At 32.6% G+C, this 22852-nt stretch overlaps 1 protein-coding gene across 1 annotated transcript; it reads left to right on the top strand.

Annotated features, from left to right (window-relative positions):
• The first annotated feature begins 1055 nt into the window (after positions 1-1055).
• On the top strand, positions 1056-1565 carry LOC131160812 (histone chaperone ASF1-like). The gene is made up of 2 exons (XM_058116694.1): positions 1056-1234; positions 1376-1565. The coding sequence occupies exons 1-2, from the start codon at positions 1056-1058 to the stop codon at positions 1563-1565; spliced, it is 369 nt and encodes a 122-aa protein (XP_057972677.1).
• The last annotated feature ends 21287 nt before the right edge of the window (positions 1566-22852 follow it).

Here is a 22852-nt window from a genome sequence, read left to right as displayed (position 1 = left end):
TTATACTAATTTTTAAACTTTCAGATTCTTCGGACTTCAATCATCTGAACTTAATCTCAGTCATCTGAAGTCGTGGGATTTATATATTTTCAAGTGGACTAAACCCTAACTTCAGACTTCTGAAGTTCTTTGTTTCACTCATCCGAACTCCAAACTCTCCATTTTTTTTTACTTTCTCATCACTTCATCATTACAACCCTACTCAGATTCCTCACAGATATCTCAAGTGTCTACAAATCTCTCTCCCCATGCCTCAAACCCAGTAGACTACGCACAAAGGTTCTTCTTCAGGCAGAGAAATCCAAAATATTGATAAATGGTTAGTTGCTCCTAAAGCTCGAATTCGTTATCAAAATTCCTTGAGTTCTATAGAACCTATCTTAGGTAAACTTCTAGATGTGTCATTCTTTGTCACTGAATTTCCTGATATTCTGAACTTGTTTCGTGATATTGGATGGTATGACTTTATCACTCAACAACCTAAGGGTTGTTTTCCTCATTTAGTCAAAATCTTCTATGCATATATACAATATGAACATGAGATTTATACTTCCGAGGTTAAAGGAAAGAAAATTTTGTTGAATTCTGAAATATTATCTCCTATCCTTCAAATTACTCTAGGAGATTTTAATTGTCCCGTGTTTACTCAGTCTTGGATCCTAGAACAAGGCTTCACCCCTGCAGAATTTCTTCCTATGATTATGGAACGTGAGCCTATTTATTTTGCACATCCTCCACTTTACAAACAATTGAATTTAAAAGGTCAAATTCTTCATAAGATCATTTCCACTAATATCTTACCAAAGCAAGGTTCTTTTGATCATCTTTCTTACATCGAATGTTTTGTTCTTTGGTGTCTTCTTAAAGGTAAGAAATTAGATTTGGCTAGTTTGGTTGTCTATTGGATGTGGACTAAGGTGGAATCCAATTGAGTTATTCTTCCTTATGGAGGCCTTCTTACACTCCTCTTTACTAAACTTAATGTTACCACTGGTTCTGAATTTTTCATAAAAAGGACTAGATATGATTTCTTCAATGAGACTTCTCCTAAACAAATGGGCTATGATAAGGGTAGTACTGGCTGGTATTTGAAAGTTGCTAAGCTTGCCAAAACACCATCTGCTTCTGCAGTAGGATCAGTTTCAGCATCAGCCTCGGCCTCTGCTCCAGTTTTAACAGCAGCTCAATCTTCCTCCTCACAAGATCTTGGTTTATCTTCAGAAGCACCTTCTTGGTTTTTATCCTTACAACAAGATTTTTCTAGTTTCTCTTCTGAAGTACGCACTGGTCTTTAGAGTATCAAGGCAAAGGTCACATCACTTGATAAACGAGTGACTCTTATAGAGCACTATCAAGCTAAACTTTCTAAGGGCAGTGATCCCATGGACATCAGTTCTGCTCATCCAAGTACTGAAGGTGATGATGATGATAATGATGATGATGATACAAATGAGGGTAATTCTGACACTGAAGATGATGAAGGAAACACTGAAGAAGGAGAAGAGTCTCAAGAAGAAGGAGGAGAAGAAACAGCAAAAGGAGATGATTCTGTAGAAGAAGACTAGGATAGCTAGATGTTATCTAGTTTAGGTTTCTATGTATTTTGCTCTCAACTGATATCTTTTACCTTATCTTGTTCTTCTGCTTAAATGTAACTTCTTGATGTATGGGATATATATATATATATATATATATATATATATATATAAATATATCTCTTCTCAGCACATTTTTTTTGGCTCTTTCTAAATTGGCTTGTTCTTTTTGATTAATGCCAAAGGGGAAGAAAAGCTAGCAAAGATAAAACTTAAAACCTCCTTAATATATATATGTGAACTTGAACTGAAATCAGGATCTGAGTTATTTGCTGCAATCATATATTGAGAAAATGATTTCTTATATGAACTAAAAATTTTCTATGGCTTTTAGAAAGGGGGAGTAATTCACTTTACATTTTACCTTTACCCCTTGTTTGTCATCATCAAAAAGGGGGAGATTGTTAGCCTAGCAAGGTCTTTCAATTGATTTTGGTGATAACAAACAAAGGATGATTTAACTTAAAACAAAGTTGAGTTTTGATGTTTCAGGAAATATGAATCAAGTGTGATTCAAAGCAAAAGCTTAAATTTAGATCAAGTATGATTTATGAGAAGAATAAAGTATAAGTCAAGTATGAAGATATCTTCTCAAAAATTCATGAAGGGTCTGATATTGTTGAAGCTCAAGAAAATTGTTTAAAATATCTCAAGAAATGAGAGGACTTAAGCTTGAAGGCCTAGGAAACATATATGTAAGTATTTCAAAAGGCAAAATATCTTTGAAATATATTTTGAAGCTTTTTCTAAGAGATTATTAATGTTTAAAGACTTATTTAAATTAAATATTTATTTCATGAGAAAACAAAAGAGTTTTTTTTAAAAGAAAGTAAAGAAGACTGAAGTAGACACTTCAGTTGACTGAACTTTTTAGTTCAGATGACTGAAGTCAAGACTTCAGTTGACTGAACATTGAGTTCAGACAGCTGAAGAATTACTTCAGTCAACCGAAGAATAAGTTCAGCTGACTGAAGAATTTCCAGAACAGGCAGAGAGTTGCAGCAGTAATTTCAGTTGACTGAACCTGTGACCTCAGTCAACTGAACTTGTGATTTCAGTCATCTGAACTCTGACTTCAGATGACTGACCCTGTATCCTGTTTTAATTTTTGAAAGTATAAGACACTTCAGTCAACTCAACCTGTGACCTCAGTCAACTGAACCTGCGATTTCAGTTAACTGAACTCTGACTTCAGTTGACTGACCCTGTATCTAGTTCAAATTTTTAAGGGTTTAAGGAATTTCAATTGATTGACCACGACACTTCAGTCAACTGAACACTGTTCAATAGGCAAAAATTTTTTTTCATGTTTTAAAATATAGCCGTTTGAGCTCTAAACTTTCTAAAATTTTGGGAAACTCTCAAAGGAAACTTTTGCAACATGGAAACAAGTTTGAAAGCCTATAAATACATGGTTTTGCAAATCAAAACATATCAAGTAATTGAAAACTCTCTTAAAGCTCTCTTGTTCTAATATCTCTTACTCAATCTCTTGCAAAGTTGAACGTATTGTTGTTCTGATATTTTGTTCATCAAATCCTGAAGAATTACTGATTTCTCATCTGGAGAAAAGGATTTTGGTGAATTCTTTGAAAAGCTTCAAAAGTTTATTTCATTGTTGATATTTTATCTTTTAAAGTACATAGTTCTTATCTGTACTAATCTTCTCTTTGAGTGAGCTTCTCTTGTACATCAGGTTTTGATATTTCTTTTGTAGATGTTGAACGTTTCTAGGCTGTTGGAACGTTGACCAAGCAAGGATATATTGTTTGGAGAAGGCGGGCTCTAGTCTTGACCAAAGGAGTGATTGTAAACAGGTTTTGTTCCACCCGGTAACGGAACTACGATAGTGGAAACCATTGCTATTTTGCCAAGGACGAGGACGTAGGCTGCGTTGAAGCTGAACCTCGTAAAAATCTTGTGTCTTTCTCTCTATTTTATATACGTTATTTTCTGTGTTGTATGATTTCAAAGTGCAGGTAATAAGTTTTAAAGAGAAAGAAATAAAGATTGTTGGTATTTAAGAAAGTACGTTTTTGATTAACCATTTGCGGAAACCCAAAAGGGAGTACGTTGGTTAATCTGCGGAAATCTTAATCAAGAAAGGTACATACCGGAAGTTAATTCAAAGCTGGTGGTACATATTCACAGGGAAATCAACAAAATATATATTACTCTTGATTAAGTGGTTAAATTGTTTAAACGTTATTAATTATCTTGTTTGTTTGAATTACAAGTATTCTAAGGTGTATCTATATATTATTTGTTGTGTTCTATCTAGTATCTAAAGAACTAGTTTAAAAAATATATTAAAATAAAAAGATTCCAATTCACCCCCCCCCCCCCTCTTGGGAAGCTATTCCTAACAATAACATTACAAGAAAATATCCACACCTACTTATTAAAAAAGTTCAACATAAATTTAATTTCAAAACTCATTTACTAAACTAAATAAAATCATTAGGAATGGCTCAGGTGAGCGCATCATTTTAATATATATATATATATATATATATATATGATTATAATATATTAATTCATAAATAATAAGGTAAACATTTAAACTGTTTAGGGTGAGTTTGATGTCCCTCTTTCGTCTTGTCCTTTTTAAAAGATAATGGTAAGTATAACTTTTGGTATATTTTTTTAGTTTCTAAAAATCAACTTTTAGTTTTTTAGAAGTTTCAAAATTAATAATTGAAAAGCTAAAAGCCAATTTTTTTCACTAACAAATTATTTTTATATTTTTGTCCTTAACTTGCTTCTAATGAGGCAAATTTGTAGGACTTAAAAGTTTTAAGCTTATATAGAGCCAAAACTTTGAAAATTTGGTACCTAAAAAATGATCATGAGATTTAAGACACACAAAATTAATTTTTTAAAAAGAAATAATCCTGTAATTATTAACACAAGAACTTAATAATAGTAGCTACATTTAAATTTTTGTAAGTTTGAATCATATATGAAATGTCAAAAAAGAAGAGGATAATGCCAAAATTTTGAAAATGCATAATTGATCATGTTAGAGGCATACTTACTATTTTTTTTTAAAGAAATGATCCTGTAATAATTGCTTAGACTTTATAGAATAACTGTAGACAATGCATTGCTAGTGAAATTAATGGAGGACTACATTTAGCACTCATGGACGCCCACAACTCAATTTTCCTACGGTTTCCTATCCCACGCAAATGGACAACTTCTCAAGTTGGAGGCTACATTGTCTTTAGTTGGGTCATTTTAATTTTACAATTATTTGAAAACTTTTTTAAGATTGTGTTTCAAGGCCTAAATTTTGAACTTTCATTTTGTATTTGTATCTAGTTAGATAAAATTAGTTTGTCCAAATCCACAAATGCAAATCGACTGAAATAAAAGCTCCCAAACACAGGGTAAATGTGTATTATAATTTGTAGAGACTTTAGTGAAGTGGCCTCACCTCTCTAGCTACTCCTATGCAGCATTGCAGCCACATCAAACTCTCTTGTAGATAGGATTTGATTCATACTCTAAAACATGACATGGTAGGCGCATGACCTAGTATTTTCTCTTCCCCATTTGAAACAGACTTTTTCTTTTTAAAAAGAGAAGCTTCATTATGTATCACAAGTGTCTATTGTAGGATATCAAAAAAGCAATAAATTACATTATTTTTATTTAGATTGATAAACTACATTTTTACATTACTAATAGAGTAGTTATTGCTGGCAGTTTGATTATTTTGGTAGACATGTAATCATTCAGATATACATGTAGAAGACTTTCATTTGATGGAAGATAATTTTTAACTATAAATTTCAAGATCCTAGTTTCAAGAAAGACTTGTGTCATGAGGATACCGTGCCCCTAGCACATAAATATATATTTTCTATAATTTCAGATATTTGCTTTCGTGAAATATGGAATTCAAAAGAGAACTGACTTTTCAAAATAGTAAAATTATGAAATGTATATTAATTTTAATTATTACTAAGAGTCAAATATCTAATATGCATATGTAGGAATTTTGTGTCGGGAGAGAATTAATTGCTTTAAACCTCTACTTATATGGCATTTTTCAGGTTAGTTATTAAATGTGGCATAAACAAAATATGAGATCCTATTTGACCTCTAGTTGTGCTACATGTTAGCGATTGGATGGCTGGAATTTTAGATGAGGAAAAACATTAATTAGTTAATTCGTAAAGAATGTACAACCAAAAAATGTACATGTTCCTTCCATTTGATAATCCAAACATTGGGTTAATAGTGCTAGATATTTTGAGATTGTAGAAATGTCAATGGAAAAATGAAAATGCACAAGAACAAATTAGCATTTTGTATTTGTGTATTGAGAATCATTCATAGCGAACTTTATTACTAAACTCAGATTGTTACATATGAAAAATTTTTAAGGGAATGTGACAAAGAATGTAAATTCTAAGGAGAGAAATAAGTTTTTATATCTTAAAATGACATTATCGTCTTTTATGATAATAACAAAAATAATAAAAAAATACAAAATTCATTCTAAAATATTGGATACATTCTAATAATTTTGCTACCTATTTAAAAAAGCCAAACCCGAATGACAATGAACCATTTATATTTTTAGGAAATAAAATGACTAAACTAGAATTTTCAATTTCACTCGTATTCATTCCAAATTCTAAACTAGACAAGGGTTAATTTAGTTGTAAAAGTCATTCGTATGATGAGAAAGATCATGATTTCAAACAATGTAAATTTATTTAACTAAATAATTAAGAAATTAAACAAAATCAGCAAATCAAGTCTCCCTAGGCTCTTCCCCAAACAAACCATAGAGTACCAAGCTTTTGGATTTCAGGGGCCCAAAATGTTGTATAATTTATTTTACATTGCATTTTCTATCTACATCTAATATATTAAAAATGAAAGTTTATATGTGTGCAATAAGTTTGGTTTGATCAATTTTATTTGTAAAATCCCACACCTAAATTGAATTATTTGGCTCCTAATATTTATGTGCCAAACTAAACCAAATATTTAGTTCAACTTGGTTTGTGGGTGTCAATTTGGTCTTGTAATGGGGCTTGATTATGCCTAGCAAAAATTAAAGCAGGCCTTGTTAATTTATGCAAACAGATTCACAAATGAACCCAAGGCCCAAGCACAAACCCAAGTTGAAGACCCAGAATCCCAGGAAGGCATTTGCATTGAAATCAAATTGAGCTCCTCTGATTCAGTAAAGCTCATTACACAACATTTTGGGCCCTTCAAATGCTTCCACTTCATTGATTGTCTTGTGGGCAAGCTCAAATTTTTACAATCAATAAATAACAAAAACTAATAAAAAAAAAACACAAAAACAAATTCTTCAAATCCTAGAAACATACCTTGAAGGCTGGAATGCTTTCGACGGTTGATCTCCTCGGCGAAGGCAACGGACCCGAAGCTTTAGCGGCGACGATGAAGAGATGGAGAGACTGATAGAGAGAGATCGAAGAGATTGAGGGATGGAGAGACAAAGAGAGAGAGACCGGAGAGACGAAGAGAGAGGGAGAGATTGAGCGATGGAGAGACAAAGAGAGAGACCGGAGAGACGAAGAGAGAAGGAGAGATTGAGAGATGGAGAGACAGAGAGAGAGAGAGACCGGAGAGGTGAAGAGAGAGGGAGAGATTGAGAGATGGAGAGACAGAGAGAGAGACCGAAGAGACAAAGACATAGGGAGAGATTGAGAGATGGAGGGAAATAATGAGGCTTGGAGGGAAAGCAATAAAATTGGGGAATCCGCGTACGGTTGTTCAGTGTCAGACTATTAGTGACGAATCTTAAAATTTGTCACAAATAGTGTTAATAAATTTTTATTTTAAATAAGGGAAGTATTAGTGACGGTTCTCAAATTCCTCACTAATAAAGGGCGTTGTCACTAATAGTCTGAAACAAAAAATTTTAATTTTTTTTTAAAAAATAAGGGAAGTATTAGTGACTGTTCTCAAATCTGTCACTAATAAGGGGACAATAATTACGAATTTGTATATTCGTCACTAATAGTCTAAAACAATTTTTTTTTTTAAATAAGGGAAGTATTAGTGACGGTTCTTAAATCCATCACTAGTAAGGGGCCAATAGTGCTGAATTTGTACATTCGTCACAACTAGTTTGAAACAAAAAATTTTATTTTTTTAAAAAATAAGGGAAGTATTAGTGATGGTTCCTAAATCTGTCACTAATAATGGGCCAATAGTGACCAATTTGTATATTTGTCACTAAGACTCTAAAACCAAAAAAATTATTTTTATGTTTAAATATGGGAAGTATTAGTGACAGTTATTTAATCGTCACTAATAATTGGCCAATAGTGACGAATTTGTATATTTGTCACTAATACTTTGAAAAAAAAATTTTTATTTATTTTTAAATATGGGAAGTATTAGTGACGATTATTTAATCAACACTAATAATTGGCCAATAGTTACGAATTTGTATATTCGTCATTAATACCCTGAAATAAAAATTTTTATTTTTTTTAAATGATAGTAGTAATGGTTATTTAATTGTCACTAATGAATATCTTTTAGTGACGGATTTAATTCGTCACTAATATAGTAGAAATCGTTGCTAATATTTTCTTAGGATAATTTCTACGCGAAAAATGTTTTCCCGTGATTATTTTTCCAATTTTCAGTGACGAAATTATTAGTGATGGATTCATTTTGTCACTAATAGTGCTATATTAGTAACGGTTACTAAAACCGTCACTAATACCCACTTTTAGTGATGAAATTGAATCCATCACTAATAAATTCGTCACTAAAAACCAGCTTTGTTGTAGTGATAGACATGTTAAGTAATCTTGGTTTGTTGTCATCAAAACGAGATTAAATCTTGTTAGGCCAACAGTCCTACATCAAACGAGCCAATGATCACTACAAAAAAATAACTGATTTTTAGTGACGAAACTATTAAATATAGATTCAATTTCGTCACTAAAAGTGGGAACCAGTTCCCATGCTTGTATCATATATAACGTACAAAAAAAGTTAAATCGGGGTTCAAAGTGCCCAAAACATGGAATGTTCATGTTTTTGTCGCAAATCAATTACCACCACCATGCTCATAAGTAAAATTGTTGGAATTGGTGTGATCCCAAGAGGGCCGGGGGTGGGGGGGTGAATTGGGTTTAAAAATATTTTTCGTTAATTTAAACAAATACGCTGATTCACCATAGTTCATATCTTATTCAATATTGAAAACGTGTACGTACAATGATTAAGTTATCAGTATGTGCATACATACACATATGCTATATATCTCATTTAAATTAGTTCTGTGTGCATGTAAGATGGTTATAGCAAAACATGAACTAACATACACATGATGAAATTTAAGTGTAGGAATTTAAATAAGATAGAGAGAGAATGACACACAGATTTGTTAACGAGGTTCGGCCAATACTGCCTTCGTACACACCTTGGGCATACCCCCCAAGGATTCAATTATACTTGCTTACTTAACCGGGTAGAGCAGAAGTCTTTTATATCATCTTCTTATGGGGAGAGGAAAATCCTAGCTCAATTATTAGGCTAAGTCGAACTAGTCTCACTTATAGGGCTGAGACTCCCCAATTCAATTTTGGGTTGATTCAAACCGATCTTATTGACGGGATTGAGACTCCCCAATTCAATTAATGGGATGAACCCAACCATTACAATAAAAACGTTTTTGTACATATGAAAAAGCTTCTAAATACAAGCATGGATGTACACACTAAGCTCATAAAAATAAACACTCCAATGATATGAAATAATGCTCAGAGGAGTAAGGGTGCTTAACTATATATTTAAATCCTAATAAAAGGTTTTCTCCAAAAAGATATTTCAATAATAATATAGGAGAACTTAGGGTTTTACTCTTTCAATGATTTTTACACAAATATAATGTGTATGAAAAATGAGTACTATGTTCTCCAACAAAGATTTATGCAAATGAGAAATACTTGGAGAATCTAGGAATTAAGCTCAAGAAAATATTTGCGCACTAAATAAATTCTCCCAAAAGTATTTATCATAAAAATAATGAGGAGAAACCAAAGCTATACTCTCAAAAAGATTTTCAAAAATAAAGAATAAGTGAGAGAGTAAGCATGTGAAAATAAATGCCCAAAAAAAAAAAAAAAAATGCTCTCTTCAAAAGTGATTTTGAAATGAAAGAGTGGAAGAAAGTTAGAGAGTTTTGTATAAAAATTTGGCCCTAAAAGAATGATTTAAACAATAAAAAAACATTTTGAGAGAATTTTGATTAATAATGGATTAGAGAAAAATTTGGGTTAATCAAAGTTATTAATCTAGAGTTATGAGGCGGTATTTATAGTGTTTGCAAAAAATATGACCGTTGGGGACATGGAGGTCATTGTAGAAAAAAATTAATGATGTTTAATTAAAAATAATCTTGTTTTACGGTAGTAAAAAATTCACCAACCCGAGAGGCACAGTCGATCGGATGCGAGATTCGGTTGACCGAGTTGTGCAAGCTTGGTTGATTGGGCGAAAATTGAACTAGAAGTTCGGTCGACCAGTCAAAGAGGTTTTTGGGCAATTTTCCTTTTTAGCGTGGTTCGGTCGATCGAGGACCTTTTGAACTAACTAGTTCGGTCGACCATACCGTTGACTTCTCACATGTGGGAACTTGGTCGAACAGGGCATTGTTATGCATTTTAGGCTCGGTCGACTAGATGGTCAATGTGTTGACTCTTAGGGAGTTCGTTCGATTGGGTGAAAATGAACTGGGCAAGTTCGGTTGACCAGGCAGTGGTCAAATTGTTGACCCGGTCCTGGTTCGGTCGACTGGGAGGAATTGTACTAGAGAGTACGATCAACCGTATGTGCTTATTTAGTGCATTTCGGTCTTATAAAAAGCATGCAATCACCCTACTCAAATGACCATACATACATATATGTGCATGTGGGAGTGTCCTAGGGTCATTCTAGGTCTTCTTTAGGACACGAAAAAAATCCAGCGTCAGTCGACCGAAGTTTTTGTAAACTTCGTTTAGCCTCAAATTTGACCTTAAAGCTATTTCCAAAACTTTGTATGATTTTAGTCTATTTAGAAAAGGGTTTTTGGTGAGATGTGTTGATCCCTAGGGTCTATCTATGGTCATTCTGAGCATTAAAACATATCATGCAAATGCATGCATTATTACAGACCAAGGATATAAAAATTAAATGCAATTACAAGTAAACACACAAATGTCTTCTTCTTTCTTCTTTGCTCTTTAACTCTATGGAATACGCCAGATATGAGCTTTGAGTCGTGTCATGACTTCCATGTCCTCTTGATCTTTTGTGTGACCTGAATTATACCTTGTTCATGCACTTAAAAGCACACATAAGACCCACTTGTGTTTATCAGCATCAAAATGGAGATCGGACTCAAAAAGCCAACAAAAATGACCCATGGGAACTAAATCTATTCCTATGTTTGAAATGTATGACCTACAAAACAAATCAAAAATGAGGTTCAAGGTGCCTAAAACATGGTTTATGCTTATTCATGTCACAACCCAATTGCTGGCACCACAATCGTAAGTAAAATGACTTGTGGGAACTATACTCGCGTCAAATGGTCTAATGGTTCCTAAGTTTGAACCATAAAACCTGCAAAACAAGTCAAAAATGGGGTTCAAGGTGCCCAAAACATGGAATGTAGATGTTTTTGCTACAACCCAACTACCACCACCGTGATCGTAAGTAAAATGACTCGTAGGAACTAGTCTTGTATCAAATGAACCAACAGTTCCCAAGTTTGAATCGCAGGACCTAAAAACAAGTCAAAAATGGGGTTCAAGGTGCCTAAAACGTGAAATATGCATACTTTTTTACACAAACTGACTACAGCCACCATACTCATTATAAAAAAGACCTATGGGAACTAAACCTGCATCAATTGAGGCAACGGTTCCCAAATTTGAACCATATAACCCACAAAACAAGTCAAAAATGGAGTTCAGGGTACCCAAAACGTAAATACGCTTGTTTTTGCCACAAACTAACTACCACCACCATACTAGTAAGTAAAATGACCACCGATAACTAAACCTACGTAAAATGAGCTGTTGGTTCCCAAGTTTGAACTGTATGACCTACAAAACAAGTCCAAAATGGGCATACGAGGTCCACTCTGAGTTTGGGTGAATTCCGACTAATCAAACTTAGTTATTTACGATTGCATTATTTTTTTTGCACTATGTCCGAATGTCTAATAATTTTACTATCAAATCATTTTTAATTATAGTATATACATATATGTTCAAACATTGTATACTAATTTCTTATATAATTATTATTTTGTAGGATTTTGTGGCTGTCACAACACTACGACGATGTCAGGCACTATAATCGGGTCGTATGCGCGTAACTTTAATTTTGACTTGTATTCTTTGTTATTTGAACATAATCATTTTTTTATTTTTTAATTTCAATTTGTATTTGTATGTATTTGAATTTTGAATAAATTGTATTTGAATTTTGAATAATTTATAAATGTTTTAGTAATGCTGGTTTAATTTTATGTATACTAAAATGTAATTACAAGTTTTTATAAGAATTTTTTTTAGAAAAAATTTAATTATTTCAAAGTATTAGTGATGGTTTAAAAAAAAGTTACTAATAATAGCAGGATGAAGTATTAGTTACGGTTAAAGACTAAAACCGTCACTATAGAATCAACATTTTCTCGATTCAAATTCGTCACTAAAGGCCAAATATTAGTAACGATTTTATAACTGTTTCTAATACTTAGATTTTAGTGACGATTTTGAACCAAGAATATGCATAATTTGTAGTAAAGGTCAGAGACTATTAGTGATGGAAAAGAACCGTGACTAATACTCCACAGTTAGTGATAATTTGTATAATTCGTCACTAATAAATATTTGTCACCGCAGATATGGACCGTTACTAATATTTGGATTTTAGTGACGAATTTGAGTCGAGAATATGTATAATTTATAGTGACGGTCAGAGATTATTAGTGACGAAAAAAAACCGTAACTAATACTCCACTATTAGTAATGTTTTGTTTAATTCGTCACTAATAAGTATTTGTCACCGCAGATATGGTGATTAATTTCAAACCGTCACTAATAAACTTATTTTTTGTGGTGTATATGCTTTTGTCACCGTTTCATGTTAATATTTGCATGTATGTTTACTTCAATTTCATGAGAAAATCATGTGTTAAATTATACGGTTTGATGGGTTTTAGTATTTTTGCTGCTAGTGGTTAAGGGAGAGGGAGTGGGAATTAGATATTTGGGTGGGGTGCATGGGGTGCGGCCACATAGAGTAGACGGGTTTGGGTTTTCAATTTTGGATCCTTTGCAAGAATAACCAATCCGACCTGCTCAATATTTTTCCAATATAATTGACCTGACTTGTTTAACAATGAGTAAGCTTTTTTAAAATCATATTCAACTTACTTAACAAATGAATTGAATATGAGCTGTGGAGAAGAATCAAATTCCATTAAAATTGATGAATTTCGTTAAGAGATTAGTCAGATTAAGGGATACGTTGTTCGATTGTCCGAAACAAAACTCTAGAAAGTGAACCAAATTAAAAGTCTTAGCGTGATATTTTTGTGAATCGAAACCAATCGGAATCTGGTTGACCAATGGTCGGGTTTGATTATCTGATCTGGACTCATTTTCAAACCATCATAATTTTTTCAAAAAAAATTCCGACCGGCCAGGGCTGAGACCCACACTAATTTTTCAGACAAGGCCGGGCGTTTGAACTGAACCAACCGGTGCTATAGAACGAAGGGCATTTGTGTAAATTCAGAGATGAAAGTGACCCTTCGCCTCTGCTTTGGATGCCCAGTCCTACGGCTTTTTTCACACAAAACTATGGATTATTGCCCTTCTTTTTCTTTCATAATTGCATGCAGCCTCGTCTTAAACAAAAAGCCCAAACCCCACTTCCAAATTTTCATGATTATGTCACTCAACTTTGCTTTTACCAGTAGGCTGACGCTGCTCCCTCCCCGACCATCATTTTTCGTCATTTAAAAAAAATAAAAAAAATAAAAAGAACATTACTCTAAGCACACTTGTTAAAAATTTTAAAAGATAAAAATAAAAATTAACAAAATTAAAAACCCTAATGATTTTTTTTTAATAATCCGGAGACTCCAACCACCACTACGCCACTTTGAATACTATGATGCGACACCAAATCCGATGAGTGAGTAATTCATCGGATAAACTCTCAAGGGAGAATCAAACTCGTGACATTAGAGTCTCAAAAGTCACAAGTCGTCCTTACCACTTGAACCAACCCGATTGAGTTAAAAACCCTAATGATGAAACGTATACGATAGGGTTAAGAAATAATATATAAAAATAGATTATTGTTGGATCCATTTTATAGTATAATATCATAAAAAAAATATTTATATATTTTATAATTCTCAAAATAAGTGGTTGACCTAGACAAATTTGATGTCCATAAAGTTTGAAAGTAAAGAAATTTTTTAGAAAATTTGAAGAATTGTCTCCACTAAAGATATGCTTTTGGCCCATTCTAAAAAATAATGAACATAAAATTAAGATTTTATGGTTAATAATGTTATTAAATTAACAATTATTACCAATGTTAAACAAGTTGTGAATTTTTACTTTTTTGATAAATACCAAAGAAAAATACTTATGTTTTATTATTTATATAATTTTTTACGCCCAAGAAAAATTTATAAGTCCACCATTGCTTGAAATGTGAAGTTAAATGTTCCATTGAAACTCTTACTATCAAATTACTTGTTGTCGATTAATTAGATAGTATGAATATATTATTGATATTCATTTAGCTTATAATTAGGGCAGATTTGAATAATTTCTTAAATATGATATGACAGGTTTTTTTTTTTTAGGGCCAGAGATATATAAAAAATTTTTAATTATAAAAATTGGTAACGACAAACAAAAATAAAATAAAAAATTAATATTCTTGACATTTCTTCTTTTGAGAAATATTGAGCCCATTCAATATATATGTTAAATTCTAATATATATTTTTTGAAATGTTTGGCAATGCACTAACATTTATAATTTATGGTTGCAAAAAGTGAATAAAATGTCAATATAGTTTGTTCGATTGTAATTTTTTTTTTTATGGCTATATAGCTTCCAGTCATTTGAAAATAGTAAATGTTGACTTTTTGAGTTCGATCTCTTTTTTGATGCTGACAAAATACAAGTATTTTATGTGTTCATTTAGTGTTTTTGAACAGGTTCATGATTGAGCACACACATGAGGTAAATGTCATGAAATCTTGGAGAAACATCAAGATCATATTATCCGACGTATTATATGGAAAGATCTAAAAGTAAATGAAGAATATACTAATTATTTCCATTTGTAATTATATTTTAGTTTTCATATTTGGTCTGTAATTATGCATGCATTTGCATGATATGACTTAATGCTCAGATCGACCATATACTAACTGTAGGGAATCAAAGGCCATAAATAGACCTTAGGGTAGACTTCGGTCGACTGACGTTTGAATTTTTGGGTTAATTAAATAGCCCTGGTCAACTGACCCATTGACGTTTAAAATGCCTCGATTGACCGACCACACTTATGGTTAGAAGTTAAATAGTTGACTATACCTCGGCCAACCAACCATAAAAAGAACGTATTGTCAACGGTCAACCGACCATTCAAATTTGACTTCTTACCACCCTCAGCCGACTAACCTTGTAGGTCAAAAACACCTCGTGCGACCGACCTGCAACAATTGGCAGATCGGCATTAAGACTGGGCGACCGAACCTACGAAGGTCTAGAAAATTGCCTTGCTCAACCGACCGGTCATTCCTATAGCCAACCAAACTTATTTCAAAACTCAAAATGGTTGTGTGTTTGGTTGATCGATGTTGAAGGTCAGCCGACCGCACCTCTCAGGTTGGAAATTTTTTAAGGGCTAAAACGTCGTTAATTTTTTAATTAAACATTCTCAAAATACCAAGTGTGTCCCTCAATGATCAAAATTCTTGAAAATCTATAAATACCTTTTCCATAACTCAGTTTAGCAACTTTGATTAGTCTTAAAATTCTCTCAAATTATTTTTAATCAAAGGTTCCCCAAATATTTTTTTATTGCAAAACTCTTTTCTTTGGGGCAAAAATATTTCTACTCTCCCAACACTCTTTCTTTCATTCTTTGAATATTTTTGTAAGAGAGCATTTTTGTTTGGGTATTTATTTTTTATTGAATTTATTGCAAAAATGTTTTGAGCTTAAATCCTAAGTTCTCCAAATAATCTTTTATTGCAAAAATCTTTATTGGAGAACAAATTTATCTTATATACATATTCATATATATATTTTATTTGTGCAAAAACTGTTTAAAGAGCAAACCCTAAGTTCTTCTATATTTTTATTAAAATATATTTTTGGAGATATTTTTATTAGGCTTCAAATCTTTGAAGCATTTTATCATATATATATATTTCTTCAAAATTGGAATAGTTATTATGAAAAACATCATTTCTCTACTGAGCATAATTCATATCATCATGAAGTGCATATTTGAGCTTTAATATTGTACATCTTTGTTTGTATTTTCAGAAGCATTTTTATATATACAAAAATGTTTTTATGTAACAACTAGGTTTAGCTCGTTAATTGAAATGGAGAGTCTCTGCCCCATAAGAGAGATGAGTTGGGTTCAACTCGTAATTATACTGGGGAATCTCCGCCCCGTAAGGGAGTCCAGTTCGGCTCAGCCTGATAATTTAGCTGGGGTATTTCTCACCTTGTAAGGAGAGGTGTATAGGTTGGGGTTAGCCTTGTAATGTGACCTAGGGTATTCCTCGCCTAATAAGGAGATGATTATAAGTGGCGTTGCACTGCCCATTTAAAGTGAGTACTTAGTGGAATCCTTAGGGCGTATGCCTAAGGTGGGGACGTAGGTTGGTTTGGCTAAATCTCGATAACAAATCTTGTGTCGCTCTCTCTCTCTCTCTCTCTCATTTATATTTCTACACTTAAATTTTCACATGTGTGTGCTTTCATTTATCGTTATAATTATTTGCATGCACACCTCTATTTTAAATGAGATATGTTCCACGTGAATATCTGCATTTATCGTTTTATTAATTTATATACACATGTGAAAATAAGATATGATATGTGGTGAATCGGCATAAATGTTTAATTTAACTAAAAAGTTTTTAAAACTCAATTCAGCCCCCCTTTTGAGATCACACCAATTCCAACAATAAATGCAACTTCGCTGGTGAGTGTCAATTATAATTGTAAATCCATTTACAAAGTGCAATATTAATTTGCAATTGCAACTTTAAATACCAAATGGGTCGCAAGCTTTATGCTTTTTAACCACACTAACCCCAATTCAAGAATATTTTTTTAGATTTTGTTTAAATAATGTTTTCCGAATTCATGAGACTCTAATTTGAATTTGAAACTCCATGAAATGATAATGATAAAATATAATTTAGATAAAACTCGAGAATGATTTGATAGTTGAGATAGATCTTCCTACATATTAGCATTCTCTAGTTAACTAACCTATGACTTGAGATAAAAACAAACCAACACTCCATGAGAGTACAAAAAAGATTTAAAAATTTTACAATTTTCCTCAATATTTGACTTTTAAAGACACTTATACTCACCATAGTTCATTGTTAAATAGTCAAATGGCAAAATATAATAATCTCCCCTTAAATTTATCGTAGACCTTCCTTATCTTTTCAAATATTTCAAAAACCTATTTGGACGTTTGGCTATATGGACACTAATAACCTCTTCATTGGTTCAATGTTAAAAATTAGTTTCAAATAATGAATGTATGAAATTTTCACCCATGACACAATTATGATTAAAGAGAACATGTAATCAGGTTTTCAAAAATGAATGTATGAAATTTTCACCCATGACACAATTATGATTGAAGAGAACATGTAATCAGGTTTTCTTGGAGCATTTGATTTCTTCGCTCTACTCTCTCTTACAATTTTTTTTTTTAAATCATAAACCCATTTGGCATCCAATAGTAGAACCAAATTTAAAGTGCGATATTTAATGAATGACTGAAGACCTCACTGTTACTGAATAACATATACTGTAATAGCATGATTTTTTAGTACAAGGGACTCATGTTAGTGAATAAAAAATTGGCCTTAGACCCAATAACACTTCCTTTCTCGTAGAAAATGACTTCCGACAATGGTTAATTTGTAAAAAACTTTCAAAAGACAGTTCATTTGAAATAACAATGAGCAATCCATTACTAATTCAAAACTTATTCCTAACATGTTCATAGCTTTCTTCTTGAACAACAATCGTCAAGTCTATTTTTATCTATAAACTATATAATATGTCCATTACTCACATCTTCAAAATATATGACTTAATTCAAATTAGTTCATTTTGGATGAAATAAAAATTAAACTCCATATATATTCATTTATTCCAAAATATAGTCCATGATCAATAATTATTTATTTTGAACAAAGTCAAAAACCTTCATAATCTGCACATACCCGATTAATACTGTATGCTTTTAATGTATACTAATATCATGCATTGACATGTTATGAATTGTGATGGTAAGGCATACTTCCCAATCTAAAAATCACCATCACCCTACAAGCAAGCAAGTAAAACTTCCAAACAACTGAAATTAAGGTTAAATTGTGAATTTATCAGGATAAAAAAACACAAACAAGAGCTCAACTTTGGTTTAACGTGACTTGACTTTGTTGGCTGGGTATGTCGACCCATGTTTTTCCTCAAAAAAAGAAAAATTAAGGCATAAATATGAAATTATCGGGATAAAAAAACACAAACAAGAGCTCAACTTTGGTGTAGCATGACTTAACTTTGTTGGCTGGGTATGTCGACCCATGTTTTTCCTCAAAAAAGAAAAATTAAGGCATAAATATGAAATTATCGGGATTAAAAAACACAAACAAGAGCGCAACTTTGGTTTAGCATGACTTAACTTTGTTGGTTGGGTATGATGACCCATGTTTTTCCTCAAAAAAAGAAAAATTAAGGCATAAATATGAAATTCATGATGGACAAGCACAACTTTTTTTACAAAGAAAGAAAAAAGAGTATATATATATATACCTATGAATTAATCATACAATTAATTCTTATTCTCCTCGAAAATAAGAATATCAATCGACCTACACCTTTTCATAATAATAATAATAATAATAATAATAATAATAATATTTTTCAACATTAATTATTATTAATCTTACAATTATAATCTTTTTCCAGAATATTAATTTGAGAAATAATAGGAAAATTTTGCATAAAAATAAACCTAATATTTTTTATTGATAATAATTTTGGCCATAACTTGTTAATAAGTGATTATCACTACACATAGCGGGCTTTAAAGTCACTGATTTGACAAACAAATCAAAGACTTCATCCGAGGTTAACAGTACCAGTTTTAAAACCATATTATACACCGAGATAGAATAGAGGAGCTGCAAGTCAATCCTAGCCAATGACCCTTTTCTTTCTTAATGAACAGAGATGCTCTTTAGTCTTTAACAACGCATGGAATAAAGTGTGAGGAGGCCGCAAGGCACATGTAATATTGTGGTTGCTGAGTATATATTGCATTAAAAATGCCAAAGACCTTTAGCTGCAGCCTGGAACAGTACCATTACCGAGTTTTATTTAACTGGGTATTTGGGTTATCCAAATCATGAGTACTCCCCAGGAGGAAAGCAGCCTAAAATCGATCATGACCTATCTGAAAGATTACTATATTCATTTGAAATTGATAGATTCTCATGATCACGAAATGACCGGTCGCTATACATTAGTTCTTTTTGTGCACAACAATAATATGAATAATGATAGGCTTATAGCAAGTAATCGAAGCCAAAGCACATAATTGCAAGAAAAAAGAGAATATATATGTGTAATAGTGTATGGTTCACCGGATTTCTACCAATCAATTTGAGATGGGATTTGGACCGCTAGGGACTTCGTGGGCACTTGCATTGAAAACTCTTTCTGCACAGCGCAATGCCGACGGATGAAGCTGAGACGGCCGACGTCGTTTTATTCCTTGTGCTGTGGCGGGAATACGGACACTAGAAGTACTTCTAAGACTGTTCGAGTCGGCACCGTGGCGGCGGCCGGCTACGTGTACTGTCGTACTGGAGAGGTTAATGTTTGGCTTCATGAGAAGCATAGCAGGGTTTGAAGATGACGTAGTAAAAGTTACAGGAGAAAGAAGCATGAGGAGCAAGATGGTGTAGCAGAGAGCCACTGAATGAGCAATGGAGGAGATTGGTTTTCTAGTACCGTGCATGACATCAACACCAGCCATATCCTTTCAAAAAAGAAAAGTAAAAGAAAGAGAAAAAATTTCCGATCAAGTGCATATATGCAATCTAATTTAATATATGTATGAGTTCATCCAATAGAGCTCAAGGGATCAGGGATATAACTGAAGTTGGTATCAGATTGGCTTGCTGCGCTGGAGACTGCAGCTAGCTTGACTAATATCACAGAAAAGATGGATATATTACGCTTTAATTTGAGATGGATATATGGCTACAGAGAGAGAGAGAGAGAGAGAGTCGTGATAAAGAAGACAATGAAAAAAGAGAAAAGAGGAGGAAGGTGGACTGCGTGCTTTATCAATCTCAGTAGGGATCTGGATACTTCATATTTGCTTTATGAGAGAGAGAGAGAGAGAGAGAGAGAGAGAGAGAGAGAGAGAGAGAGAGAGAGATTTTGATTTTTCTTTTCTTTTATTTTTACTTTCTTTACGTTATTATTGTCAAAAATTAGAAAAATAAAAAATTAAATATTATAAAAGATGTAGAAAAAAAAAAAAAATTAAATAAGACGAGACAAAAATTTTACGTGATTCAGATATACCTATTCCACGGACGAATTGGATCAAAGTTTTTTACTATTTCGAGAGGAATTACAATATGATATGGATAGATCATTTTACAAAATACTTCTCCTTATTTCTTTTCTCTCTACTTTTTCTTTCTACTTTTTTCTCTCTTCTTCTTTTCCTACTCTTCCTTTTTCTTTTTTTAATATACTTCATTAGCTATGTGAGAGGAGGTATTTATAGCCTTCACAAGCAAGCCAATGCTAACTTTATTAGTACAAACATATGAGGTAAGTTCACATGAGAATGTAGTTAGTGTAGGCATATGTGAGAGGTTCATAGGGACATGAATTTGTTTAGATATTTGGGGCATGATCATAGGGACATGAATTAGTACAGATATATGGGACATGTTCATAAGGACATGGGGGACATCCACTTATATTTTATAACACTCCCCCCTTGGATATCACCTATATATTAACTCCTACTAAGATCTTTAAGATGTCACATTCTGATAAGATGAACCAATTTCTTGAATGTTGTAGTAGGAAAAATTTTAGTGAACAAATTTGCTAGATTTTCACTTGATCGGATCTGTTGAACATATATATCACCATTCTTCTAGAGTTCATGTGTATAGAAGAATTTTGGAGAGATATGCTTTGTTCTGTCACCCTTTGTGTATCCTCCTCTTAGTTAAGCTATACATGTAGCATTGTCTTCATATAATATTGTTGGAATATCATTGATTGATTGAAGGCCACAATTTACTTGGATATGGTAAATCATTGATCTAAACCATATACATTCTTTACTAGCTTCAAGGATAGTTAATATTTCAGAATGATTGGAGGATGTTGCTGTAATTGTCTGCTTTACTGACTTCTAAGATATAACAGTTTTTTCGTAAAAAATACATATCCAGTTTGAGATTTAGCATTGTGAGGTTCAAATAAATATCGAGCATCTGCATATCATATTAATTGATATTTTGAATCAAATGAGTAGAATAGACCCAAATCAGATGTACCTCTCAAATAGCTCAGAATATGCTTAATTCCATTCCAGTGTCGTCGAGTAGGAGCAGAGTTGTATCTTACTAATAGATTTATAGCAATGTCAGATCTTGTACAATTGGTCAGATACATTAGAGAACCGATAGCACTTAAATATGGTACTTCAGGATCAAGTAATCATTATAAAAAAACTTGTTTTTAGTAACGAAAGTATTAGTGACGAATTCAATTTCATCACTAAAAGTTGGTATTAGTGACGGTTTAGCAGCCGTCACTAATACGACACTATTAGTGACGGTTTTAAAACAGTTACTAATACTTTTGTCACTAAAAACAGCGCGGTAAACAATTTTCGCACGAAAATTTTTTCGGAAAAATATTAGTAACGATTTTAGGGTATTAGTGATGGATTAAATTCGTCACTAAAAGTCACTTATTAGTGACGGTGAACTAACTGTCACTACTAATAATTATGAATAAATAAATAAATAATAGTTAAGGGTATTAGTGACGGTTTTGAAACCGTCACTACTAGTGTTTTTATTTAAAAAAAATAAAAAAATTAGTTAAGGGTATTAGTGACAGTTTTGAAACGACTGCTACTAGTGTTTTTATTTAAAAAATATATGAAAAAAAATTAGTTAAGGGTATTAGTGATGGTTTGGGAGAACCGTCACTAATAATATGGTATTAGTGACAGTTTTGAAATCGTCACTACTAGTGTTTTTATTTAAAAAATAAAAAAAAAATTAGTTAAGAATATTAGTGACGATTTTGAAACTATCACTACTAGTATTTTTATTTAAAAAATATATAAAAAAATTAGTTAAGGGTATTAGTGATGGTTTGGGAGAACCATCACTAATAATAGGGTATTAGTGACAGTTTTGAAACTGTCACTACTAGTGTTTTTATTTAAAAAATATAAAAAAAATTAGTTAAGGGTATTAGTGACGGTCTTGAAACCGTCACTACTAGTGTTTTTATTTAAAAATATAAAAAAAATTTAGTTAAGGGTATTAGTGACGGTTTTAAAACCATCACTGATGCTCAAAATCTGAAATCCCTGCCTTAACACGCATAATTTCTCACACTTTTCCCAAATTTCTTCTTTCTCCTACTCCCGCCTCCTTCTCCCTCCTGCCATCTCTTCTTTCCCCAAATTTCGTTCTGCTCCTTGCTCCTCGCTCCTCTATATACGTAGCGCAGTCCTCCTGCCACTGAATCTCAAGTCGCCGCCCACAACGTCTCCTCGATCTCTGCATCTATGGCGATCGCGGACGCCCACGATGGAGCTTTCCTCGTCATGCCTCGACAAATCTAAACTAAAATTTCTTCATCAATCTTAGCGGTGACTTG

Source organism: Malania oleifera, chromosome 7 (assembly GCF_029873635.1).
Source record: "Malania oleifera isolate guangnan ecotype guangnan chromosome 7, ASM2987363v1, whole genome shotgun sequence".
NCBI classification, from domain to species: Eukaryota; Viridiplantae; Streptophyta; class Magnoliopsida; order Santalales; family Ximeniaceae; genus Malania; species Malania oleifera.
The sequence above is the reverse complement of the archived record's forward strand: the minus strand, read 5'-3'. Positions and strand labels throughout refer to the sequence as shown.

Excerpts from the sequence above, each read along its gene's own strand:
- LOC131160812 (XM_058116694.1), top strand. The coding sequence starts at position 1,056 with ATGGGCTATGATAAGGGTAGTACTGGCTGGTATTTGAAAGTTGCTAAG. Across the intron at positions 1,235-1,375 it reads TCTTCAGAAGCACCTTCTTG|TGATCCCATGGACATCAGTT; the intron begins GTTTTTATCCTT and ends TTCTAAGGGCAG.